The sequence below is a fragment of the Gracilinanus agilis genome, chromosome 1 (assembly GCF_016433145.1).
Source record: "Gracilinanus agilis isolate LMUSP501 chromosome 1, AgileGrace, whole genome shotgun sequence".
NCBI classification, from domain to species: Eukaryota; Metazoa; Chordata; class Mammalia; order Didelphimorphia; family Didelphidae; genus Gracilinanus; species Gracilinanus agilis.
In genome coordinates, this window is record NC_058130.1 from 184,677,933 (window position 1) to 184,705,901 (window position 27,969).

Sequence of the window (27,969 nt, forward strand, 5' to 3'; positions counted from 1 at the left end):
CCGCCGAGTCCTCCGCCGCTCGGATCCCGGGTAAGTGCAGCGGTTGGCAACGGGAGTGGGAAGGAGTCTAACTTCGACTCCAGGGCGGGGTGTGTATCGGAGGAAGCCGTCCGGTCTGAGGAAGGAGCGCGAAAGTTGGCCGAACGGTACTGGGAACAGCCGCGGATTTCTAGCTGCTACCGTCGGCCTTTGCTGGGTCGTCTTCTTGGTGCCCGCCGACCAAAGTTGGTGTCCTGGCCCTTTCTCTCTTCCCAAGTCCCGTCTCTTTCTCCCAAACTTGAGGTCCCAGGCTTCGGACTTCTAACTTCTCTCCTCGCTTTCCAAACTCCCTGTGCACCCCCGCCCCACTTTGCCCTTCCATCCCTGGGCTGCACGCTCCCCTTCTTCCCCACCCTTGTTCCGCCTCCAGCTCTTTTCCAGCTCTTCCCTCCTACCTCCTGGGTCCCATGACGGGGGAAGGACCCCCACTTTCCGGCCTCCTTTTTCTCCTGGAACCCAGTCTCTTTTGGGGAGCACGAGTCAGCCCTCTCCTTCCTTCTTCCCTCCTCCCCGTGACTCCCTCCCCCAGCCCCACCTCCCACTCCCTCCCCTTCCTCTTGTTTCTGCTGCAGGCAGTTTCAGATTTCCCCAGACAGCAGTTTTGGGTGGTGCTGGATAGATGAAAATAAACTCGTCTACAGCTTGAATTTCAGGACTGCACCTTGCCGCTTTTCTGGGGGTCATGGGAAACCCCTCCAACACTTTTATATCCTTTTTGGGAGGCTAATTAATGGTCTTGGCAACAAGGGTTCTTAACCCCTTTTTGTGTGTCTTGGATCTCTTTGGCATTCTTGTGAGGACTGTGGACCCCTTCTCAGAATGATATTTTTAAATGCAGAAAATAAAATACATAGGACACCAAAGGAAACTAATTTTATTTAAATAAATATGTATCCCACCCTCTCAGTGTCCAAGTTCATGGACTCCCCTTTCCCCTAGATATATCCATTGGATGCTTTCCGAGGTTGAGAAACCTTGATCTAGAGATAAATGCTACTTTAATTTTGAACTTCCTCTGCCCCCTTGCCCAGGTTTTACACAAAGTTGGGGGCTGCCTTTATAGCCTGATAATCCTTTTGGTTTCTTTTTAAAGTGTCCTTCTTAAAAAGTATCTTTTAAAAGTGGCCTTTTGTGGAGTTTTGTTGGATTGGAGTTTGTCACTGTCTTTGCTGTAGCTCATATGGACGATTTTATAGTGCATGAGGAGGATGCTTTCAAGGATTCCTGATTTCAAACTGACCCCTACATCATTTGCTGTTATTTGGTTCATTGATGAGATTTCCTTGGTGTGGGTCCTCTCTCCTATCCATCTGTATCCCTGAAGATGATTTGTTCATTATTCCTTTTCATTTTCTTGCCTGTGGCTTTTCATAAATCTTTTATAGAGCATCCAATCAATGTGCTAGATTTCTCCCTGTGATTCTTGTACTCTCTGAGGTTACCATTGTAGCTGTTCATCTGTTGTTTCTCATTCTTAATACATGACTAGCCCACCTCCTTTTCTGATCATACATATTCCCCCTTCTTGCTAGCATGTCATCGTTGATAATATGTTTTCCATCTATTATGCCCATCATCATCAGCCTTGTTCTAAAGTGCATTAATTGCATTCAGCCCCAGTACATAAGTCCTTACGAACTTCACATCTACACATACATTCAAAGTGATAAAACAAAGTGAATGAAAAATGTATGGAGTGATATGTAGACAGTGATATGCAGCTGGATGGATAACCTTGTTGAGAACCCAATATTTTCTTTGATTGAGATATATATATATATATATATATGTTTGTTTGTATATATATGTATATAAAAGCACACATATCTTGCATATCTCTTGGACATGGACTGCAGATGGAAAACTGAAAAGTTCATTGCAGCAGAAGCCCATTGTTTTAGTATAGATTTTCTCTGCTTATGTTTGTGAGTCATGGAGCACCATGATCACTGAAGAATCAAAATTACAAATAACCAAAAGAAGAATTGGAGGAAACAAGCATTGATTGCCTGCTGTGTGCCAGACACTGCACTACTTGTTATTATTCAGTGGTGCCTGACTCTTTGATTTGAATATTATTTATTTGAATACTGGCCATTGGATTTTCTTGGCAAGGAAAAAAAAAAGTTATTTGCTACTTTCTTTTTTTGCCTTGCCATTTGAGGCAAACAGGTTAAATGATTTTCCCAAAGTCACATAACTCCTGAGTGTCTGAGGCTGGATTTAGATCCCAGGTCCTCCTGACTCTAGGCCCAGCACTCTTATCTCCTGAACTATATAGCTGCCTCCAATGTGTTCAGCAGTTTCCTCAAACATCTCATTTAATCCTCACAGCAACCCTGGGAGGTAGGTGGTGTTATATACTCCTCATTTTACAGTTGAGAAAATTGAAGCTAACAGAAGTTAAGTGACTTGCCCAGGGTCACTTAGGGTTTCTAAGATCTTATTTGATCAACAGGTCTTCCAATTCCAGTCCTGATATTGTATTCACCACTCCACCTAGCTCCCTCTAAAGGAAAGACTCTTGTTTCATGCCTAACCATTTTCCAGATCAGGTTTTACCTCTTGCATTTAAGATTGGGTAGAAATAAATTGTGCTTAGGAAATTTTGAAGCCCCTAACGTGGCAGAAAGCCATTCCTATTTTAGAGAACAATTCCTTTAACCCAGTTCATTCTTTCAGGAGGTTATTTTTAAGACTTTGAAAGTTTTATATTGCTTCATTGAGTCTGAGCTTATATTTCAGTCTTATTCCTTGTAAGATTATTCATAGTATGATAGAGGCACCTGGTATAGTTGATAGAATGCTAGTCTGGGAACCAGGAGAAATAAAATCTTGCTTTTGACATGACCTATGTGACCCTGGCTAAGTCTTTTGTCTTCCGTGTACCTTATCCTATTCCTTAGGACTTAATAACTAAGGCATTCCCACACTGGGAGTCCCCCATGTTGAGAAAAGTATATATCCTTCTTTATGTATCTACATATTATAGATTTTTTTTGTACAGCTTTAAAGAACATAGACATTAAATCAAAACCTAAGGAGGGGGGGCAGCTGGGTAGCTCAGTGGATTGAGAGCCAGGCCTAGAGACGGGAGGTCCTAGGTTCAGATCTGGCCTCAGACACTTCTCAGCTGTGTGACCCTGGGCAAGTCACTTGACCCCCATTGCCTACCCTTACCACTCTTCTGCCTTGGAGCCAATACTCAGTATTGACTCCAAGACGGAAGGTAAGGGTTTAAAAAAAAAAAAAAAAACCTAAGGAGGTACACTTGCTCTGAACCCACTGATGTCATGTCTACAATACAAAAGCTTACATATTTTTATATTATTTTACATTTTACATTATATTTTACATTTTTAATATTTAGTATCTAATATTTAATATATATTTTTACATTATAAATTTAATGCTATGGAATATGACAGTAACTTCTTTACCAGTCTTTTCTTCCCTGCTCCCTTCCCCATTTGTTTTCATCAGAAGCTGTGTATGATGGGTTAGGGAGGGAGAATATGGAGGAAAGAGAGGGTGACATCAGTTCCTGCGGCTTACATAGTTTTGTATTGTTGGGGACTCTCTATGCTCACATTCTGTACTAACAGGAAACTTGAAAATTTGTAACTTGTTCTGCTTTTTCTAGTGTTTTGAAATCAGAGATGCACTCTGAATTTGTTTTTAAGTTCTGTTTTCTAGGAGGTTTAATTAATGCTTATAACATAATAAGTAGAAATCTTTCTGTATGCAAAAACAGATTTTTGTATGAGGAATACATAATTGCTTTTTTGGCATAAAATACTTTGGTAGAATTAGTCCTAATTTTATTAGAACAGTCCTCTGTTACTTGCATGTTGTGGCAAATATGTGATGCATTTTGTATGCAGATACTTTTTCTCACTAGCTACCTGGAATTGCTCAAGCATGTTTTCTGAGAACACATTTAATGTGATAGCATCATTTAGTTGGAAAATAAGACTGAGCTTAAAATCTGAAGACTTGGATTCTATCTTTTGCTCTGCTATACTAATTCTGTGTAACTTTGGACAAGTCCCTAAACTTTTCTGGGCCTCAGCTATGGAGTGAATGAGTAGATTCAACTGTATGGTTTTTCATGTCCCTTCTAGTGGTTCTGGAATGATATAACCTAAGTGAAAATTATGTGAAAACTGGAAGTTTTGATTCGAAGAACATAAATAATTGGAGGAAAGTCCAGCCTTAGAATATCTACTTTTTCCAGAAAGATTTCTAAAATCAAAAGTTCACCCTCTTTGCTCTTAAGCTTGGTTTTCTGGCAGGTTGACTTTTTGTATATGAAAAGGCAATGGGATAAGGCAAGTAGGTGGTTCAGTGAATTAAGAGCCAGACCTAGAGATGGGAGGTCCCGGGTTCAAATATGGCCATGGACACTTCCTGACTATGTGACCTGGGCAAGTCACTTAACCCCCATTACCTACCCCTTACCTCCCTTCTGCTTTGGAACCAATTTTGATTCTAAGACAGAAGGTAAAGATTTAAAAAACCAAAAAGACAGTGGGGGCAGCTAGGTGGATCAGTGGATAGAGGGCTGGTCCATGGCCTCAAATACTTATAGCTGTGTGATTTGGGGCAAGTCACTAATCCCCAATTGCCAACCCCTTACCTCTCTTCTGCCTTGGAACTGATGTTGATACTAAGACAGAAGGTAAGGGTTTAAAAAAAAAAGTAATTATCTTTCTCTATGTCAAAGCAGAGGTGCATGAGGTATTTATATGATTACCTTCCAGGTTTAATATATCTTTTGGTGAAATTAGCAATTTAATAGCATTTAAAACAGAACTAGAAATCTCCCTCTGTAGTCTGCTGTAGGATCACAGACAAGTCTTTTTCGGCTCTTAAGTCGCTGATCCTATGATCCAAGGGAAATGACTCAAGATAATAAGATTGGATTAAGTACATTTCTGGCTGCTTGGGACAGAAGGAAGAAGTTTATAGCCAGTCTAGTAATACTGGGATGTATAAAGGAAATTGGGCTTAAGAACTTTCTTAAAGATTAAGGCAATTTTATCTTTTTATTTTAATTTGTGGAAAAGAACTCTGAACTTTTTTATTGTGTAAACTTTTTTTGTTTTACATTACTAAATAATGCTATAAAGAGATAAATAAAGCATGTTAGAGAAGCAAGCCTTTGACCTTTATTGAGTTTGTTTGCGTCAGGACAAATAATGTTGCATGTCATTACATTCTATGCTATTTTCAAGGAACAAAATTTTAAATTGTTAAGATAGTTATTTATTAAGAAAGTTGGACTGTTGTTGGCCTTCTTGCTGTAGCATTGTGTAGTTTTCCCACAGGTCAGTTTTTAAGATGACAACAGTTGATTTGTAATTTCATTCTTAACCATTTTCATTTTCAACTTTAGATTTAAATAATTGTGCTAACTGATAGTAACTCAGCTGATACATTTACACGTACCCCATGCAAGGCATTGTGTTTTGTAAGAAAGTCTCATGATTCTGCTTACCAGATCCCAAAGTCTATTACTATATTTTATGTAAGTCTGACTGTAAGTAGGACCTCACCCCATGGTAGGATTTTTGCCCTGGAAACCCCTAGATTTTGTCCTTTCTCCAATCCATAAGGATATGGAACATTGGAGAGAAAGGTTTTACCCTTAACTTTAAGGATCTACTTTTACATTTTCCTTTGTTGAGACTGATGGCATCTCCTGAAATGGAAACCCTTTTCTGAAACTTACTTTATCATAATAGTTCAGTTTTATGTACCTCATGGCCTTTAATTACTAGCCCTTTCTTATCAGTTCTCAACTAAAGTGCATGTTTATTTACAGATGTGAATTAGGCACAGAATGGAGATTTCCCCCATCCTTAGCCATTTATTTTATTCTACTTAGTTCTTTTTCATATATTTGTTTTACTTTTTAAAAATGAATCTAAACTTTAAAAAGCTGATTCCAACTGATTTGTGAGAGTAGCATATACTTTATTACAAATAACCACTTATCAGTGACCTCTATGTGTTGTATTTTAAAATTATTTTTGATTATCCAATCACAAAAATATACATACAAAAGTTAGTGAATATGTTTCTAGTTCTTTCTTTGATTTGTATTGTGGCTTATATATTTTTCCATATTTCCTTTATTCTTCATAATTGTAGTTTTAATGGCATTGTTGCAGAGTAGTCCATTCCATTCAGGTGTACCTAAGCTTATTTTTGTCGGTTTTCATGACAAATAACCGTTTTACAGAAGGCTCTTTTTTTCTTCTTTTTAAAAATGACATCCTTGGAGTATATCTCTCATGGTAGGATTGGTCAGAGTTTTGTAATTTTTGCTATTTGTTTCTTGGTTGCTCCTTTAAAAAATTGCATCAGTTTTCTATACCACTCACCAGGAGTTGTAAGGCTACCTATTTCCCCATAACCAGTAAACATTATTTTCTTTTTTCCCATGGCAGTCTGATGAACCCTAGGTTTTATTCACTTTCATTTTTTATTGTTATTGAAGATTATTATTGATTATTATTGAGTTTGAATTGTTTTTAGTGATTCTTTGTGATTAGTATTTCCTTTTTTATTGTCTATTCATAACCTTTGACTAGGTGATTCATTGGAGATTAGCTGCTATACCAGTTTTACATATGTCACATTATTATAAATTCTGTATGCCAGAATTTTATCTGATAGTTTTGCTGCAAAGTTGGGAAAAATTAATGTATACTTATCTAACTTGCCTATGGTTTTCATTGTACATAATTAAAGTTTTAAATAAGCAAATACATCTGTTGTCTTCAGTAATTTATTTCAATTTTTAAAAACCTTTACTTTCTGTCTCAGTAACAACTCTTAAAGATGGAAAGGCAAAAGCTAGGCAAATAGTTTAAGTACTTGCCTAGGGTCACACAGCTAGGAAGTGTCTGAGGTCAAATTTGAACCCAGGTTCCTCCAACTCCAAACCAGGCTTTCTATCCACTGTGCCACCTGGCTGCTCCAATTTATTCCATTTGTTCAAGAGATGTTATCCTACTTCCACAGTCAAGATAAATTTTTATGGTTCAGTCTAATGTATATTTACTTCATTGTTCTGACTGGGATATGCTGTGATACATAGTTTAAGAATCTGTTTGTTTTTCACTATATTTGTATCCGTTTTCTCAGTATTTTGAACAGTGAATCTTTTTGCTAATGCTTAATATATGTACTTTTTATCAAATACCAAACACACTTTGTTTACATTTGGTTCTATTTCTGGAATCTATATTATTATCTACTTTTTTTTGTTTAATACCAAACGATATTGGTAATTGTTGCTTTATATATTTGAAAGTTTATCCTCTATAAAGTGACTGAGAAAAAGGCAGAATTATGCAACCCTTGTTTTACTTTTCTTTGCCAGAGAAAATGATCTTTGGACTGGAAAGGATAGAACAAATATGGCTAAAGGGGATTTGAAACTCAAGATAAGTTAGGGAGATAGTAAGAGCCCTTAGTTACTTACTCTCAGTTACTTCAAGTAACTAGGTCCATTGGTAGTGATCTTCAAAGCATCATGAATTATAGTAAAGGTACCCCAGAACTGGGGAGGGAAAAACATCTCTGTTTTTAAGAAGAAAGTGAACAGTCTTCAAACTGTAGGCTAATGAGCTTGTCTTTGATTCCTGGCAAAATTCCAAAATGTATTTAAAATATGATGATGAAACATGCAGAAGAAGAAGCTGTGATCATAGGGAGGTTACATAGATTCATCCAGAACAGGTCATACCAGATGAGTTTCCACTTCCTTTTTGCAGGGTTATTAGATGAGTAGCTCAGATGAATGCTGTAGAAATATCATTTATCTGTATTTTATATTTGATAAAGCATCTCTTATGGAAAAGAGAGAGATGTGGGCTAGCTGATAGTACAATTGAGAGAGATTCAGGAGTGGTTCAATGCCTGGACCCCAAAACACATTTATTAATGATTCACTTTTAGAGCAATGGCTTTAGAATCTGAGGACCTGTGCTTGAATCTCAACTCTGCTCATTACTCGTTACATCTAGGGCCAGTCACTTTAACCACTCCAAGAGTCCTGTGTTTTTACATTTTTATTGATGACTTGGATGGAAGCATAGAAGGCATGTTTATCAAATATCAAAACTTGCTGAATAACAATCAGGATCCAAAAAGATCTTGAACAGGCTAGAATGTTGGGCCTGACTTATTTAATAGGTATCAAAAAATTAGATCTGGAAATTTTAGTAGACTGAAAGCCAAATATAAGTCAACAATATGATTTGGCAGTCAAAAAATTTGGTGTTCAAGATTAGGAAGGTGATAACCTTTTTCTACTATGTCTTAGTCTGGCCACATTTTAGGAAAAACATTGGTAAGCTATCAAGTTTTCAGAAGAGGGTAATGAGGATGGTGAAAGGCCTCAAGTTCATACCCTATGGGACTCTGTTAAAGGAACTGGCACAGTTAGCCTGGAGAAGTAAAAACTTGGAGTTATGATAGCCATCTTCTAGTATTTAACAAGCTAAGATATGGAGAGACTTGCTCCGCTCAGTCCTAAAGAACAAAACTAGTAGCAGTGGATAGAAGTAACAGTGGCAGATTTAGGTTGACAGAAGAATAGGCTTCTTAAGAATTAAATCCTCCAGAGTGGGATAGGATGCTCAGGAGTTAGTGGATGCCATTTACTAAAAATCTTTATACAACATCTTGTCAGATATATTGTAGAGAGTTATTGTGTCTGTGGATTTTATTTGGTTGTATTATTTGGCCTTTAGGGTCCATTTCAACTCCTAAATCTGTTGTGCGAACAAAGAATATTCTTCCCATTGTTCAGTGCTTCCTTTATTTCTGCCAATATTTTAAATTATATAATATTTTGGATCAGCAATACTAGCAGTCCTCCAAGCAGCTTTCTTAGACTAAATTGTAGAAATGATGCCATACCATTCACAGTGATAGGGGGAATTTCTTGATCCAGAAATTCCCAAATTCAGTGAGATTGCCAATTTAGTCAGTCCTCCATACTGAAATTTTTGAGCACTGTTTGGGCACAATAAAGTTTGCCTTGGGTTGAGTTGATGTGACCTGGTTCCTCATAGATCTGATAAACTAGATCCAGTGTAAACTAGAGAAGTTTTGATAGAAATTGATGGCCTAAGAATAGAACTTATACTATAAACAAGGAATGGGAGGAGATGAGGCTGATAAGCATATTTGATTGTTTATTCCTTTAATTTATATCATCTCTCTCTGCTTTTCCTCCCCAAATAAAAACAAACTAGTTTTTTTAAGTATTGAGAATATTGTATTCACTGAAAAGAATATTTTCACTCAATTGAAACTTTTCTCCAGAATTATTAATGGTTTCTAAATAGTCAACTCTTTTTTTAGTCTTCATTCTTTTTTAATCTATTTGCTAATGTTTGACAGTGGTGACTACACTCCTGTATACTATCTTCTCTGACTTCATGATACCTCTGTCTCCTGCTTATTCCCCTATTTCTTCTCAGTCTCCTTTGCTAGCTCATTATTAGTATTGATGCAAATTTAACAAAAGGGTATAAACTGAGACATTTTTCTGAGCAATATTATGGTTTACTAGTGGGGGCACCACCAACCAATAAAAAATAGGCTAATGGCTTGCCTCAGTTTCCAGCCAAAGACCCAGAATTGAAGATGCAATTTATTTTTAGACGTTTCGAACAAAGGCCAGAACAGAAATTCCTTTGGTTATGGAACTGGTAATGCCATGAGGTTAAGGGATCATGATTGGTTACATAAAAGAAAGAAGGCATAATACACATGGGATGAAGACCATTTCTCTCTGTTCCTAAGGAATTCAGTTGCATATCAAGATTATTGATAGGGACCCAGCAATATAGATTCACTGTCACTTAGGTATTAAATAAGACTACCTTTTTAATTGACAAGGATGAGGCTAAAGATAGAACAAGATTAATTAGTTAGCTTCTCAAAGATATCACACAAACCTTGCAGGTGATCCTGAGATTACAGTTCCTAGAAAATGAGAATATTTTATGAGAGTATTAAACCTGTAAGAACAGAGTTTTTCTTTAACAGTGATTATAGAAAAGTTTAAACCTTTTGCATCTAACTTTGAGAGGCTGAATTTTTGAACTAGTGCTTCCATACTCAGAGACAAAGAGGCTTGAGTTTGTTATATAGAATGTGGTTACAGAATAAAGTCAATTATAAAATACAAATTCAGTATTAATTTTTACTTTATTATACCCTGTGACTCCTGAGTATCCTTCAGCATTCTAGCCTAGGCCTTCTTTTCTTCCCCACTTCTATACTTTCTCAGTAAACTTCTTCAGCTCCCATGAACTTAGCTATCATATCTATGTGAATGAGTTGTAGCTCTATATATCTAGCCCTAGTCTTTCCCTTGAGCTTCAGCACACATCACCATTTGACTATTTGCCACTTCAGATTAAATATCTAGGAGACATTCTAAACTCCACATCTTCAAAATTGAACTCTTATCTTTCCTCCTAATCCTCCCTTCCTCCAAACCTTCCTATTTTGGTTGAAGGCACTACCATCCCTCCAGTGTCTTAAGTTTCTAACTTTAGTATTAGCATGTACTTTTCACTATCCCTTACTCCAAAAATCCAGCCATTTGCCAGATCTTGCTATTTCTGCCCCTTCTCTTCATTCACACAGCTGCCACTTTAATTAAGGCCTTTTTTACCTTGATTATTCCAACAGCTTCCAAAAGTTTCTCTACTTCATCTCTCACCACTCTAGCACATTTTGTACCCCTACTACCAAATTTTCCATAAGCACAGATCTTTGTGTCTCCTCTCAAATTTTTCTTGTGTCATATACCCCCTTTGGCAGCTTGGTGCAATTTCTGGATTCGTTGTCAGACTAATGTTTTTTAAATGCATATAATAAAACACTGAGATTACAAAAGAAATTAGTTATGAAATGTTGTTCTTAAAATATATAAAAACTAAGTTTGAGGTTTTGGATAAAATATTCCAGCCTATCTTTCTCTTCATAAACTCTGCATTTTATTTTATTTTATTATTTTTTGAATATTTTTTCATGGTTACATGATTCATATTCTTCCCTCCTTCCCCCCCAAATCCCCACCACTACCTTCCCCGTAGTCAACGAGCAATTCTGCTGGGTTTTACATGTATCATTGATCAAGACCTATTTCCGTATTATTGTTAGTTGTACTGAGATGGTTGTTTAGAGTCTGCATCCCAAATCATGTCTGCATCAACCCATGTGTTCAAGCAATTGTTTTTCTTCTGTGTTTCTACTCCCATAGTTCTTACTCTGAATGTGGATACTGTTCTTTCTCATAGATCCCTCATAGTTGTCCTGGATCACTGCATTGCTGCTAGTAGAAAAGTCCATTATATTCGATTTAAACTCTGTATTTTAGCTAAAATAGCCACCTCCTTATTCCTCACATACAACCCTATATCTCCTTGCTTGGTGCCTTTGTCCATATCATCCCACATGCTTGAAATATATTCCATCCTTACTTCCACCTCAGAGATTCTCTGTCTTCCTTTATGAAGCCCCTTAAATGCCATCTTTTTTTCCTCAACCATATCCTGATTCCAACTGCTAGTAACCTACCAAAATTTCTTGTATTTAACTCCTTTATACATATTTGTATTGCCACTTTATATTTATATCTGTACTTCTTGTCTCCATTAGAATGTAAGCTGGTGGAGAGTAGAGCATTGTTTCATTCTTTGCACTTGTTTCCCTAGCTCCCAATACAGTGCTTACAAAGTAAGTTTGTCACTTGACTTGGTGGCCACTTTTGCCACTCTAAGGCAAACTGAGGACTATTAATAGCTGATACAAATAATCTAATCTGCCTTACTTCCACTCACCACAGCTCAGGTATAAATGAATATTTTAAAAACTTTCTTTATTTTCCATCAAATAGGGTCAGTCACTATTTTTTTACATTTTTAAACAAAACTTAGATTTCAGAAAGGCTGCTAGTAAGAGAGGGGAAACTGTGGAGGAGATACAAAATATATTCCCTCCTCAAATGTGGGAGGGGAGAGGGAAATAAGTGACAAAGATGTGAATATGTAGAGCCTGAAATGAAGAGAAACAGCAAATAATTGCATTGAAAAGAGAAATGCTAACAGAAAATATTACCCTAGCAAAACCCAACTTGTTAACCATTAATAGAAGTTAGAAATATTAGCTCCTATAATGAAAATATTAATATTTTGTATGCCCTGAATATCCTGGTGATTGCTAGATTTTGTTTTGTCTTACTTTAAATATTATTTCCCTTATGTCCTGCATGATAATACTTGTATAACCCAGATGGAATTGCTTGTCAGCTCAGGGAGGGGAGATGGAAGAAAGGAGGGAGACTGGATCATAATTTTGGGAAACGTGGAAATTTGTTATTAAAATGAAAAATTAAATAAACAATAAAAATAAGTATTCTTTCCCTAGCTTCATTTAGTTAGGACTTTTGGACTACAGATTATGTGTCAAAATGTTGTTGAAAATCTCTTTTTTTTATAGGTAGTATGCCTTGAAAATAATAGATCTCATCTCATATTCTTACCATGGAGGACTTGGGTAGGAAGACTTTCAGCTCTGAGGAAGAAGAAACTAGCTACTGGAAAGACTTAGCTATCCAGTATAAACAGCGGTAAGTTATTCAACTTTCCATTGATCCTATAACATTATGTCTCTACCATCTTAAATCCTTGTATACTGGCATAGTGGATAGAGTGCTGGACTGGGAGTCAAGAAGACCTGTGTTCAAATACTGCCTCAGAGAAGTACTAGTTGTCTGAGCCTGAGCAAGTCATTAACTTTTCTAGTCCTCACTTTCTTCATCTTTAGAATGAATGAGATTGGACTTTGATCCCTAAAGTTCCTTCCAGCTCTAAGTCTGTCATTCTTGATTCTTTAACTGCTACATTTAATATCCCATAAATTCTGAAAATAGTGAAAATGAGCTATCCTTAGTATTATGTCATAAGCATACTTAGTATATTAAAAAGAGCCCAAAATTTGGTGTGAGAAGACCAGGGTTTAAATCCTGTCCTTGCCATTTAGTTGTTCTGTAACCTTGATTGAGCAAGTTGCTTAGTGTCTCTGTGTCCCAGTTTCTTGATGAGTACCTACCTCACATGGCTCTTTTGATGATAAAATAATGTATTTTGTAAACCATAAAGGACTATCAAATGTCAGCTCTTATGTTTTCTGAAAAGCAAATCTTTCTAAGGGGGAAAAAAGGATATTTAGGATTTTATTTCTTTGGTAGTCTCTGGCTCTGGTTTTTGTTGTTTTGTTTATTTTAATGGTTTCTCATTATCTTATATGACCTGAGGCAGTCTGATACAAGAAAAGTCCATTGGCTCTCAAGACATAGGACCTGGGTTCAGATTTCATCTGATGAGTTTATAATCCTGGGAGCCTTCTACAAAAAGTTTTATTCTGTAAATTATGATTCTCTTCTGCTCACTTAAAGACATTTTTAGATTTGATATTATGTCATCTCCTAGATTTCAGGTATCTTGGACAAGAGGTTAGAGAAATAAGGAAGAATAAAAGATGAAGATACTAGATTATTCAACAGAGTTCTGGGCATCTGCATATAAGTTGGTTGTTGGGAATTCTCTTTTAGGGCAGAAAATACACAAGAGGAATTGCGTGAATTCCAAGAAGGAAGTCGAGAATATGAAGCTGAGCTGGAGACCCAGTTGCAACAGATTGAAACCAGGAATCGGGATCTTTTGTCAGAAAATAACCGCCTTCGCATGGAGCTCGAAACAATTAAGGTAAGAAGGATCTGACCATAGGTTTCATTGAGGCACCAATTGATATTTCAGAGGATTGTAGGTGAAGTAGTCCTCCCTATCCACAGCCAGAGGTGGAATAAGCTGGAGTCCCATGTTGTCAGTTATGGCCAGTGGGTTGGTTTGCTTTTCTTAACATTTCTTTGTTACAAGGGAGGGTTCTGTTGGGTGGTGAATCTTGGAAGAAAACAAAAAGAAGCATCAGTTAAAAAAAGAGAAAACTGAAATCTCTTTCAAGGAAAGTATTTTAAGTGCACAAAGACACCTAGTAAGAAGAAGCTTGGTGGATACTGGAGATATAAAGATCTTGATCTCCCTGAAACAGAGCATATGTTTTGGGTGAAGATAGGATATGGGTAGCTAGGGCTTGGAGACTGTGTGCCCTAGATAGCTGACTCCTTCACCATCAGAAAATTATACCCTTACTTGTTACTTTCCACCTGAGACTTTGAACTGTCTGCACATGCAATTTAATTTACTCCAAAATAAATGTGTATATGTCCTGGAGAGCAGAACTTTTAGCTTGAAGAATAATGTACATTTATAAAAAGTAATATTGAATAGTGTTCTTTGGAACTTGCCTGGCCTATGGCTAGCAAACTCCCTCCTAATTCAAAAGTCCTTAGTTTACCTATTCAAAACATCTTTCTTCTACTTATTCTCTCTGATCCTTCATTCTCTTCCTCAGCGCTTTTCCCTTTCTCTAGTCTCTATGCTGTTCTATTATCCATCCTATGGAATGGCTTAGATTTTACTATAGACATACTTTTCTTTGAGTTGGAATCCTTTCTTTTAGACACCTTTTATCTCAAAAGACACTTGACTCTCCTTAAAAGATACTACAATCCCAGACACCCTCTTTAGTAGTGGGTATACCTTTCCCTCTGGTCAGGAGGAAGAGTAGTTCATTACAAGAAGAATTTGCTCCTTACTGCCACTTTCAGACCCTCCCTCTGATACTACTATTCCTTTGTGGATCTATTCATCTTCTGTATTATCCTTCTAGTTTCTGGTTTTAGTTAATGGCTAACTGTCATGTTATTCTCCCTTCTTTCTTAAGGAGTTTAGTACCTGGCTCAACTAGGGCAAAAACTATAGAAAGTGTTGGACTTAGAAAGATTTGAGTTTAAATCCTGTCTCACCTATGTGACTCTTGGAAAGTAACTTGTTCCTCAGCCTTATTTTCCTCATCTGTAAAATAGAGGTAATACTAGCACATACCTCACAGGATTATCATAAGTATCAAATGAAATAATTTATGTGAAATCCTTAGTACAAACCTGAAAGTGCCATATAAGTGCTAGCTCCTGTTACTATTTTAAAAAACCCATTATTTGATCTTACCGTTCTTTCAAACTATGAACATAGCTCTCCTCTTTTTTATAGCTAACCACCAAAAAAAGGCCATTTATACTTGTTTTTCTCTATTTATTCTCCTTTTGTTTAATTCTCAATTCATTTGCAGTCTGGCTTAAAACCTCTTACCACTCAATTGAAACTTCATCATATTTTAACAGGTAGATCTGGTCTTCATCCTTCTTGGCCTTTCTGAAACATTTGACTGTCTTAGGTATTCTGTCTTTCCTCCTGCTTTCATGACCCCAGGTGCTTGCTTTTTCTCCTACTTTTGTGCCTGCTGTTTCTCAGTATACCTTGTGGTCTTTATCAATATCTTGTCTCCTAATCATGTTTTAGGGCTTTTCTGTTCTGGGTCCCATTTTCTGTTTCTCCACTTTTGTTGGATGGTCTATCTCATCAGTCCTCATGGGAAAAGTGATCTCTGTACAAATAGATAACTCTTAAATCTGCATATCCATTTCCTTTGTTTCTTCTTTCTTGCCTCATCAATAACTAAATCTACCTCTCTTCCAAACTAACCTTTTTTGTTTAGGGGATCACTGTCCTTCTAGTAATTTGGATTTGTAGCCATGGAATCATCCTTAAGTCTGCCCTCTCCCTTGCCCCTCCATACAAATTAGGTGCCAAATCTTGTCAGTTTTATATTCATAACTTCTGTTGTTTCCATTCTCTCCTCTCCACTCATACAGTTCTTATTCTCTCTCACTTGGACTATTGCAACAGCTTCCTAATTAGCCTTCCTGTTTCTAGTTTTCCCAACTCCAGTCCATGCTCCATACAGTTGTTGAAATTGTCTTCATAAAGCACCAATTTGACAGTGTCACACCCCTGCTCAAGAAAGTTTGGTGGCTCCCTCTACCCTTAGGAAAAAAATACAACTTCTTGTTTACAGTTTTAGAGTTGGAAGGGACCTCAGGTCACTAAGTCTAAACTCCTCGTTTTATTTTACTTTTTAACTTTTACAAAAAAATGTTTACTTTGAAGATATAGTAAGAAAAAAGTACAAAAATATTTCTGGGACATACCTTTCCCTACACTACTACTTCAGTCACTGATGGGGAAAGTAGGCTCAAATCTTAGCTCATTTCTTACATTGCATTGGTCCCACCACTTTCATGTCCAGTCTTTGTTACATCTGCTGAAGCAGGGGTCCCAAAAGACACTCTTCAGAATATTGACACTGAATTAACCTGCTTGGAACACTAGGTCATCAAGGTTTCTTCTAGACTCCTCAAACTTCCATTGTTGAGGAAGTGCAACTACCTTCACTTAGAACAGAAAAACACAAGAGAAAAGTCTAAGGAACTAGGTCTGTTTCTTGAGTCAGGTGTCCTCAGAAGGTAGAAGGCTCTCAAGCCTAGCCCCTTACCACATGGTCTCCCCAGTTCTGTGACCAAGTTCCTGAGACTTTCTAAACACAAGTGAAGCAGAGAGCAACATTTTACAGATGAGAAAAATTAGAGGAGAGTCCCAAATTCCCATGGGGGAAAAGAGGCAGGACTGAGACTCGAACCCAGGCTCTCTCACTTCATTTCCCATGCTCTTTCCACTATAACTGGTATTCATAACCTTTTTACTCTTTTTGCTCTGGCTTTATTTCATATTATTCCCATTCATGTACTTTATGTTCTAGCTTAACTTTTTGTAGTCTGGAAAGTATTCCCTTCTTAATTCCATCTCTTAACTTTATTAAGATTCATCTCACCAGTGAAAATGCGCGTCAGCTACAGGGGAGGTAGGAGAGAGAGCAAGAACATGAATCATGTAACCATGGAAAAAATCCCCCCCACCCCAATAAATAAATAATTGATTTGGAAAAAATAATAATAAAAAAAGATTCATCTCATATACCAACTCCAAAGGGAAGCCTTTATTGATCCCTCTACTTATTTGTGTTTTCTCTCTCTTCTTAAAATTCCATGAATGTACTAATCTCTATATATTGTGTCCTCCAGTAGAAAAGAAGTTGTTGGGGGTGGGGTTCTTATCTTTATATCTTTAGTACCTAGTACAATGCTTTGCACCTAATAGTTATTTAATTAGTATTTGTTGCAAACTAGGGGAATGTGGAATAGTTACAGGTCAGACTTATGAATAAGAGAAGAATTTGTGATCAGACAAGACACAGAGAATATTATAAGGAATAAAATAGATAATTTGATTGTTAAATTTAAGAATTTCTCTACAAACAAAATCAATGTAACCAAGATTAGAAGGGAAGTAAAAAACTGGGGAAATATTTTTATAATAAGTCTTTCTGACAAAGGCCCCTTTTCTTAAATATTTAAAGATCTAAGCCAAATTTTATAAGAATACAAAGCATTCTCCAGTTAATACATAGTCAAAGTATATGAACAGACAGTTCTCAGATGAAGAAATTAAAACTATCAATAGTCATATAAAATAATGCTTCAAATCATTATTGAGTAAAGAAATACAAATTTAAACAATTCTTGAGATACCACCTCATGCCTATTAGGTTGGCTAATATGACCAAAAAGAAAATGATAAATATTGGTGGGAGATATGGGAAAATCGAGACACAAATTCTGTGAAATAATACAAGCATTCTAGAAAACAATGTAGAACCATACCCAAAGGGCCATAAAACTGTATACATTGACCCAGCAATACCTCATTTTGGGTATACCCCAAAGAATTCAAAGCTAAGGGAAAAGGACCTACTTGTACAAAAACATTTATTGTAGCTCTTTTTGTAGTGGCAAAGATTTGGAAACTGAGGGTATTTTAATTAATTGGGGAGTGACTGAACAAGTTGTGGTAGATGGTTGTAATGTTATATTATTGCACCATAAGAAATAAGGAACAGAATGAGTTAAAAAACTGGAACTGTTAACATAGCTTTATATTTATATGAAAACTGATTCAAAGTGAAGTGAGCAGAACCAAGAGAACATCGTACTCAGTAATAGTAATATTATGTGATGATCATCTCTGAAGGACTAAATTATTATCAGCTGGCATGAGGAAACTGGAAATATATATTGTATGACAGCATTTGTATAACATATCAGACAATTTGTCACTTTGGGGGAGTGAGGGAGAGAATTTGAATCACAAAATGTCAGATAATTATTAAAATTGTTTCTACATGTAATTGAAAAAAACCTTTTTTTTAAAATTAACTTAAATAAATAAATGTTTATTGGATTAGACTGGATTTGCTACCTTCTAGGCAGCTGCCTACTTTGCAAATCTCTCATCTCAATTGGTCAAATTAGATTGAGAAGCTGTGATATTAGAGCAGAAAGTAATTTGGACATGATGAGGTAACCAACAGGAAATCATTGTTGTCGGTTATTAAGCAGAGTAGAAATATGAGCCAAAACTGCATTTTAGGAAGATGAGTCTTATAGTGCTATACTAGATATTTTGAAATAGCAAGCATCTGAAAGAGGAAAACTAAATGGCTGTTGCAATAATCCAGATGTGAGCCAAATTACTGATGCTGAATAAAATATTAACTCAAGCATAAAAGGCTATATTACTTAGACTGATCTCAAAAAGTCAACATTGGAGAATGTATCAGCATTTAAAAGTAGAACAAGTAGAAAATATAGGGAGAAGTGGAAATAACTTGGAATTTTTTTATACCTCTATACTAAAATACCATCAACAAATACTCATTTGTAAATCACCTTATAGAAACATTCAACTGAGACTGATTTCCTGACAATTGACTTATTCATCACAAGTTGAATATAAAACTCTGTTAAAGGAAGAAACAGAGAATCCATTGATAGCTGAATCAGCTGACAGTTTATTATAATTAGCACAAAATGAAAGCTCAACCTTTCAGCAACATTCTTTCATGTTCATCCTTTCAAAAGAGAAAAGATTTAAATATGTAAGTATATGGAGAAGTGTGTTACAAAACTGTGTTATTTCAGGACATTTGTTTGAAGGAAGGTCAGCTTCAATACCCTCTGTTTCCCCAATATATGAATAAAGACTAGAGAATCTCCCATTAAATAAAGTAAGATATCATCAAATCTTTGGGAACTCAAATGTGAGCAGCTTTGTCATAAGGGAGTGACATTAGCCTGTGCTTCCTGGTTTGGTAACTTACTGAAGTGGAGATTGGTTAAGCTGTGTCTTTGCCTTTGGCCAGGAAATTGAGCACCAAAGGGAACAAAAGCATTAAGGATGTCGAATGGCTTTTCTCTCCTCACAGTGTGAACAATGTATGTTCTTCAGATGTTCTTTCACAATGGCTCTCTCCACAACTCTCTGGCCCATTCATCATTACATCACTTAAAACACTCCCAGAGACTGACTCATATTTGTTTCTGGAAACAGCTTTGTTAACAGAACAGAATAAAGGGGATGGGGGTGGGGGGAATGATATATTTCTAAAATTAAATTGAATCTTTGTCCTTCCACAAAAGAAGTGGGTGGTTTTTCCATTTCAACAGTGATTTCAGGATGACTGCAAATTACTTATCATGGTTATATGTAAATGACTTTAAGTAGAAAAATTAAGAAGCAAGTTTTTTATTTTGTTTGGGTAGATATCTTGTGAATTTTTAAAAGGAGAAAAGTAAAGTGGTCTCTAATTTTAACTAAGCTTATTGTTATATCATATGACATGAAAAGACTATTGAAGGAAAGGTCAGGGAAGGTCTATGTCTTACTTTTATAAAGGATTACCTAAAGTATACTGTGAAAAGGTAAAGACTTTTCCAAGTTTTGGTATTCTAGAGGTCAAATAAAAGTCTTAAATTCCCCATGCTTTAATGGAATATGCTGGAAAAAGGAAATAGAAAAGATATTAAGGAGAATATCTTATTTGCTTGCTAACAATGTTTGATCTAGACAAATCAAAATAACTAGTGAAATAGGTCAGCATTGTCTTCATTTATTGGTTAGACTGAGAGAGGTTAGAATAATTGTATTTGGATAAGCAACATAGTAGTAGTTGTAGAATTAACTTTTACAAGGAAGAGAAGCAAATGGAATATTTCAGAAATGTTAAATCATTCAAATGGCATTGGTTTCATTTCTCAGGAAAAATTTGAAATGCAACATTCTGAAGGTTACCGACAGATCTCTGCATTAGAAGATGACCTTGCACAGACCAAAGCAATTAAAGACCAATTACAGAAATATATCCGGGAGTTAGAACAAGCAAATGATGACTTGGAAAGAGCAAAACGGTAAGGTGGATAAACAGATAACTTGATTTTCACATTTTAATCTTTTTTTTGTTTTTGTTTTTAGGAAAGAAAAGCAAAATGATTTTTAAAAAAAGAATATTTAAGATAATAGTATTGTTACTTCTTTGAAGAAAGATATTTGCTTAGTTTCTTTAGCCAAGCTTGCTAAAATATTGTCTTCTAAAGGATTGTATAGTGTGAACTTATGGTGTAATTTTTTTCTCAACACAGAGCTACTATCATGTCTTTGGAAGACTTCGAGCAGAGGTTGAATCAGGCCATTGAAAGAAATGCCTTTCTAGAGAGTGAACTTGATGAGAAAGAGAATCTCCTGGAATCTGTTCAGCGATTGAAAGATGAAGCCAGAGGTTAGGGTGGAGATTTATGCAATTTCACAATTTTCCCTAGTGGCTTCAGCCAGTCATCCACTTCATTCCCCAACTTCTCTGCCCCATTCCACAGCATTAACCAGACACTCCCTTTTGCTGGGAAGTTGAAGTTTGCTCTCTTAATGAATGCTCATGCAGACAAAGACTTGTTAGACTGCATATTACTGCTTTAGGTCAGGAACCTCACCCTGTTGTCTGTGTGAGAACAAGAGATATTCTTCCATAGAATTTGACTATGGTCCATATGAAGCCTGCTGAAATTCTTTTCTCATGTTAGGTTCTGTCTCAAAAGGCTTGATCACTGTGGTAACAGTAGTCAGTAGTCTCCATTTCAGGAGAAAGCTTTCATCATCCTCATCCTTTACTTCAAAGGACATTAATTAGGAGCAAGGATGGGGGGAATTGTCCTATTGATGGAGCTCCTAGCTGCCAACTTACACTCCTATGTGGCCTAATGGGAATTAAGACAAGTTTAAAATCTCGTCACTTTCAATTCATTACATGAGGTAAAATCATTAGATTTCAGAAGAACAAGGCACCATGTTGTTCAACCCTGAATTCTGAATTTTCCAAATGGTGGGATGGGGTATCTGGAGCCGTCCACCGACTCCACGAAGATTCCTAGTGGGTTGGACACTCAGAAAGGGGAACCAAGGACTGAGTGAAAATGGATTACGGGTTAAGGACTAATGGAAAGAGAACATAAGGCAAGAATAAAGACATGCAGACACAGAAAGTTTTGGCATAAGGTAGACAGACAGCGAGTAAGCTCTGGTGGTCAAGAGCTTCCTCCTCAACTGTCATATAGCTACTTTTATTAGGGTTACAATCGTACATGGGGGGACGGGGGAGCCAAATGGTCTGATGTGAGGTAAACATCATGAGATACAGACTGTTGGAACCTAAAGCAATAGATAGAGCAAATATCTAGATCAGGAATCCATGAGGCCTAAGGTCTTGATACTAATTACTTGTTTTTTGGTAAAATAAGGAGCCTGAGATTACTGACCAGTCTTCCAGAGTGTAGCCTTAGGGAAGGGCTAGGAATTTGGCAAGGTTGAGGTTCAGTTTAACTCGGGGTTATAGAATTCACTCACAAGCAATACGAGTCATTTTTGAGCACTTCTTAAAATAATATCACAATTAATGTATACCTGGATTGCTACAGTATCCAAGGTCCCAACAATGGTATAGAAGAAGGAGAACCTGGCATTTACAATCTAGGCCAGTGATGGGCAAACTACAGCCCACGGGCTAGATGTGGCCCCCTGAAATGTTCTATCTGGCTGTGCAACATTATTCCTAATCTGACAAATACAATGAATAGGATACAATACAATGAAACTTCAAAAGAGCTGCCTTAGCAACAGACTGACAGATGAGCATTTCCTTTCCTTTGGCCCCCTCTCTAAAAAGTTTGCCCATCACTGATCTAGGTTATTTGAAGGGCTTGTAGGGATAGAGGGATGGTTCTCTGTTTGTACTAAATACTGTCCAGGTTCTTTCTAGAATTTATCCCTTCAATTTGTTTTTATAGTCAACATCTACTGTAGATATGATAGCAATTTAGACTGAAAGGAGAATTTTCTTTTTTTTTTTTTTTTTTGGTATCCTGATCCTGGAAAGACTTGAGACAAGAATTAGCTGTGCAGCAGAAACAGGAGAAACCCAGGACTCCTATGCACAGTTCATTGGAAGCAGAGAGGACTGACACTGCTGTGCAGGCCACCATGTCTGTGCCATCCACACCTGTAGCACACCGAGGACCCAATGCCAGTGTAAATACACCTGGATCATTCAGGAGAGGTAAAGGGATGGCCAGAGAAATTCCAGTATTTTTTGAAAAGAGATCAAAAGGAGGGAGGAGTAAGGTGGTTACCCTGGTTTGTTTTTATATATGTACACATGTACTTAGACACATATGGATGGATGGCACCAATCCAATGTCTGAGTTATCAACCTTAGAGAAGAACTGAAGTAAAAATGCTGGTTGGGTTCCAAACATCACCCAGGAAGCTTTTTAAAAAAACCTTGGCTAAGTAACAGGTTGAGAATTCAGTGAAGTGAATTCTAGCTCCAGTGATTCCACTGATAAATTGTATGGCCCTAGGAACAGAATTAATATTTGAAGAATAACTAGTGAATGTCCACTGCTGAAGAAAGAACTGATAAATAGAAATGGGAAAGTCATAAAAACAAAAACATTATGTGGTCCTGTCAAGCCTCATAGTTTGACTTGTGCATCATATTTTACATCTATAAATAGACATAGCATTACCTGAATTCTAGAATTTTGCTGAGATAACTCACAAAGATGGCTGTGAAACGCTTTGTATTTACTATCTAATGTTAACAGGTCCTTTTAATACAAATACTTGATCATTCTAGAATTTGTAGTATGTTTTCTGGGCTTCCTTGGGAAAATTTTTTTGCCATGTACTGTACAGGACCACAAGAGTTACTCAGAACAAACCCTAAAGTGGTAAAATGTGGTTGTGAATGATGATAGAAAATGTTTGTTGTATTACTGTAGTATAATTGAATTGGAAGCCATTCATAGTGAAAATGCAAACAAGAATCTGGCAGAATGCTTCTCTGCCATGTGTTGGTCTAGGGTCTTGGAGCTGCATAGTGTTTCTAAGAATCTTCCCCTTCTCCATATTGTAAGGCCTAGACGACACTTACGGGGGCACTCCTCTCACGCCCGCTGCCAGGATATCTGCACTGAACATTGTAGGAGATTTGCTTCGGAAAGTGGGGGTAAGATTAGATGGCTTTTGTTTGTTTTGTATGGCCTCTTTTATGTGTTGAATTCAGACAGATCAGTGACACTCCGGTTGAGATCTGTTCATTTATTGAGAAAGGAGTTGTATGAATTTTATCTTTGACTGGCTCTTTGTGCAGCAGAACATGACACTTTGATGTATTGTCTGTATTTGCTTAAAACTGATCTCTTTTGAAAGGTTGAATGATTTAATATTGAAAAAAACTGATCTTTGTGTGTTGTCTTCCCCCATTTCAATGTAAAGTCATGGAAGGCAGGGACTGTCTTGTTTGCTTTTATTTGTATCTCCAACACTTAAGCATAGTGCTTGGCACATAGTGAGTGCTTAATAAATGCTCTTTTTACTTAACTTTAACAATTGAGCTTCTAAAGAGAAAAGGTTAGTAACATAAACAGGAGGAGCCTGGGTTAATTTCATCTTCTTTATATTATTCCTTCTTGACATTCCTACCTGTGTAACCTCAGGAAAGTCATTTAAATGGTCTAGCTTTAATTTTTTTACCTCATATGTGAGAATATGTTGCATCTATTGATGTCGTTGATTCCTTCCAGCTCTCAATTTATGAATGTATATTCTGGAATGTAGATTTCACTTAGAACTCTGTGCTTTCAAACCAAGACATATAATCCTTTCCCCAAGGTGGCTGTATGTCATGTTAGAGGATCTATCTGGATTATTCTTCCCAAACTATCTTTTTAAAAATATCTAGAGATTTACTTAATTCTGGAAAGTTGAGAGCTACTTTGAGGCCATATTTGTTTCTCTTTGTTTCTCATGCCCTTAATTTCTTAAAGAGAACATTTTAAAAGGTCAGGCAGAAAATTTGCTTGTATATGTTTGGTATTTACTGCAATGGAAGCTTTTCTACTCTGAGATTAATGTAAGCAATCTTCATAATTATAAAAAACACTACTTTGAAGGCTACAGAATACAAAGCTTATCCTATTTTCTATATAAGCCGGTACCCACATATATGACTTCATGGAAAGTTGGAATTAATTCCTCTTGTGGTTGCTTTCAGTTTCCTTCTTTAAAAAGCCTCATTTCATTAAAGTTATCTACTTTCCAATATATTGAACAAAGTTGAAAGTTTCAGCACCTACTGATGTCTGTGCCAAGGTCTGAGGCTCTTGAGCTATATTGCTTTTTACAACATCTCCTTTCACGGGGCAAAGCCAACACCTATTTGGAATTTAGTTTGTATTTGTACTTATGCTCATGTTTAAAGGCCTAAACAACAACTCCAGGAGTTCCTGAACATCTAGTTGTATGGCATGTTTCCTTAGAAATGAATGAGAGAGCAATTAGGATTCGTCATTTTGTAGAAAACAGTTAATTTTTAAAATCAGGTCTCTGTAATTAACTTGACTTCCATCCTTGTCTGTAACTCAGAGATGAAAACATTTCTCTTTAGGCATTGGAGTCCAAACTTGCATCCTGTCGAAACTTTGTATATGATCAGTCCCCAAACAGAGCAAGTGTTGCATCCTCAGGGCGAGGTATCAAGACCAGAGATGGCAGTGACAAACGGCTGAACAGCACCAGTGTGCCTTTGGGAGAGAAAGGGTTAGTATTTTTTGCTATGGTTTCCTTGCAGAGGCAGGTGGAACAAGTTACTGGTTCCTTTGAAATAAAAAGTCTGCTTGCTGGGCAATGCTCAACAAGTAGTCATATCCCTAGTAATCTCTTTTGTGACTCTCTTCTATCTCTCATTGACCTTTCTGAAAAATTAAGAGAACCCTCTGATAGCATATATATTATTATCTTCTCTGTATATTCTCTTGAGAACTGATTTGAACAATATCTAGTCTGCGCAAATAGCTAATGAGATGTTCATCTTATTTTAATATTCCATAGCATTGGATTGTAACAACATTATGAGAATTCTGCATTAGTACTCATGTCAACTAAGTTCAGGAATTTGCTGTGTGTCTTTTTAACTTCAAATTCCATTCAGTGTCTCTTAGAAAAGCATTTTTATTTTTTCCAGGAAATTTTTCAAGAAATTGACATTTAATTGGGTCAGATAAGATTACCAGACCTAATCACTAGATATGGAAATACTTAGCTGTCCCAGTCTGTTTTATTTGTATGGTTTTGTTTTTGTTTTTAACAAAGGTTATCAGGAGCAAATTCTGAATTCATGGAGTTTATTTGGAAATATGTTCACCTTTTCAGACTAAGCCAAGTTTCTAAGTGGTCTCTGTTAGGCAAAAGCTAACTGGGAATTTTTTGGGTCATGCCACTATGATGTGAGAGAGATTGCAGATTTCTTCTGAACTGTTAGAAATCACTGTTTTTAGACAATTTTTGGAACCCAAACATCTCATTAATCCTAAACACTAATCAGAGGCAAATATAATCTCACCAATAGAGGAGAAAGTAGTTGCATAATTATTGGCCTTTAGATTCTGCTGCTTCTTATTTTGTGTGTCCTGGTGTAAACAAATTATTACCTACTGTATTAATAACCTGATTTGTGTTCTGTCTTAAGGTTAGGAAAACGACTGGAATTTGGAAAGCTTCCATCAAGTATTCCATCACCGTCACTGCCATCACCCCAGGGTGTAGTCAAGATGCTGCTTTAAGAATCAAGCATTGAAGACCTTGGTGTTCTAGTTTTGTTATGTTTGAAAATCTTTTAAAATTAATTTGAATGAAATAACAAACAGGTCTAGTAGTTAACTCCATGTATTGTGGACCAAGTGTAAGATGTGGAGAGCTGGCCTGCAGGCAGAAGTTTTCTTACCAAATATAGTTTGATGTTGCCACTGTCTGCAGTGGTAAGGCCGGTCATTTACTGTCACTTGTTTATTGTGAAAATGGCTCTAACTTAATGGTGACCAAATCCCTGGCCAATTCAGATGTCATAACTGGCTTTATAGCCAAGGGCATGTTTTACTTGTTATCAGTTCCCCATATATGTGTCTGCCGCTCCTAATGCCTGTCTCCATCTTTCAAAGGGCCCTCATTCATTTAAAATACACTACTGAGAGTGATCTATTTTGTCCAGAATGGAACTTCCAGTGCCGTATAGACTTATTAAGGGATGGTTTCATTTAAGTTATTTCTAGGAATACAAGGAAGTATTCCTGTGGAATACTTGTTTAAAAAAGGCATAAATGGTACAGGGCTACTCCTGTTACCTAGCCAGAGCTTTTTAACCTATTACTGAGTTATTTAGGTATTTTATCCTAAGACTTTTAGTCCAGTTCCAAGCTAAATTTCATTTTGACCAAGGTCAGTAAAAGTTGGTTATTTTATAAGTAAATTGTAACAATTGACTGAATCTACTTGCAGGTGTTGGTTTCATTTTCAGGTTTCATGAGGCAAATCAAGGCAGGTTACCCCCCTCCCTCGTCACCCCCATCAGGTAATCTGTAAAAAACAGGATTTATTCAAAAACAAATTTGTATTACCCAAGACTTTCTTTAAAACAGGCCCCCAATGGAGCTTGCTTGTTTTGGAAGATTTTCTTTCCTTCAAGGAAAGGCTGATCTCAAGAATGCTTCAGACATAGAAGATTCTATGCATCTGCAATATTCCTCACTGCTTGTTTGCAGTACCTGTTATGTAGCTTCAGCCTGAATGGGGGAACCACACTAACTTCAGGGGCATATTCTCATCTTGATGAATCAAAAGCCTTTGTTTCATGAGGACATCAAAAATCTTTTGAGTTGGGAATATGGCTTTAATTGCTACTGAAATTATTCAGTGGAAATGTTTCCACTGTTGTTTATTAATCTAAGAAATATTCTTAACCTGTATCAGAAAAAGTGCTTTATTTTTCTAAAAAAAAAAAATTTTTTTTGTCAAGAGAAGGTAATGCTTTAATTTGTTTTATACTAAGCAATAATTCCAAGATAGTTATGTAATGTCATTATACATAGGTGCATACCCTGGCTAATGTCTCCAGTTGGTTCTACAAAAGGATTATATTGGGTGAAATGACTTTACAGGGAGTCAGCTAAGTTTAATAGAAAAATATTATAAATAGGTAGTCAAATGATGTTACAATGAGGTTTAGTGACATTATCTGTTTGGTTATAATTTATTAAGGATTTAATATTGTAAAATGATAATGATTAGAGAACAGCATTATATGGGGTATGCCTTTATATGTTCTTTGTCATGTGGTTTAAAGCCTTGTTTTTTTAACCAAGGAAATGTATATGAATTATCTTTGAAAAAAATTCTTTCCACACAGGTAGCCTTTTTAGAAACATGTTATTTCAGGTGATGGCACTGATAAAGGTGTGCTAATATGCTATCATTTTAATGGGTACTTTTTACTTCCTATAATGGAAATGAGTCGTCCTCAGTTTTCTTCTCTTGAACCTACCTTATCTGGCTGAGTCAGTGTACAGAATAAAGTTTGTTCTTAATGATATGTGTG

The 27,969-nt window shown here is 36.5% G+C and overlaps 1 protein-coding gene across 1 annotated transcript; it reads left to right on the forward strand.

Annotated features, from left to right (window-relative positions):
* NDE1 (nudE neurodevelopment protein 1) lies at window positions 1–27,963 on the forward strand. The gene is made up of 9 exons (XM_044659264.1): window positions 1–30; window positions 12,577–12,706; window positions 13,691–13,844; window positions 20,250–20,398; window positions 20,630–20,766; window positions 22,414–22,593; window positions 23,456–23,547; window positions 24,988–25,139; window positions 26,068–27,963. The coding sequence occupies exons 2-9, from the start codon at window positions 12,621–12,623 to the stop codon at window positions 26,159–26,161; spliced, it is 1,044 nt and encodes a 347-aa protein (XP_044515199.1). The 5' UTR covers window positions 1–30; window positions 12,577–12,620; the 3' UTR covers window positions 26,162–27,963.
* The last annotated feature ends 6 nt before the right edge of the window (window positions 27,964–27,969 follow it).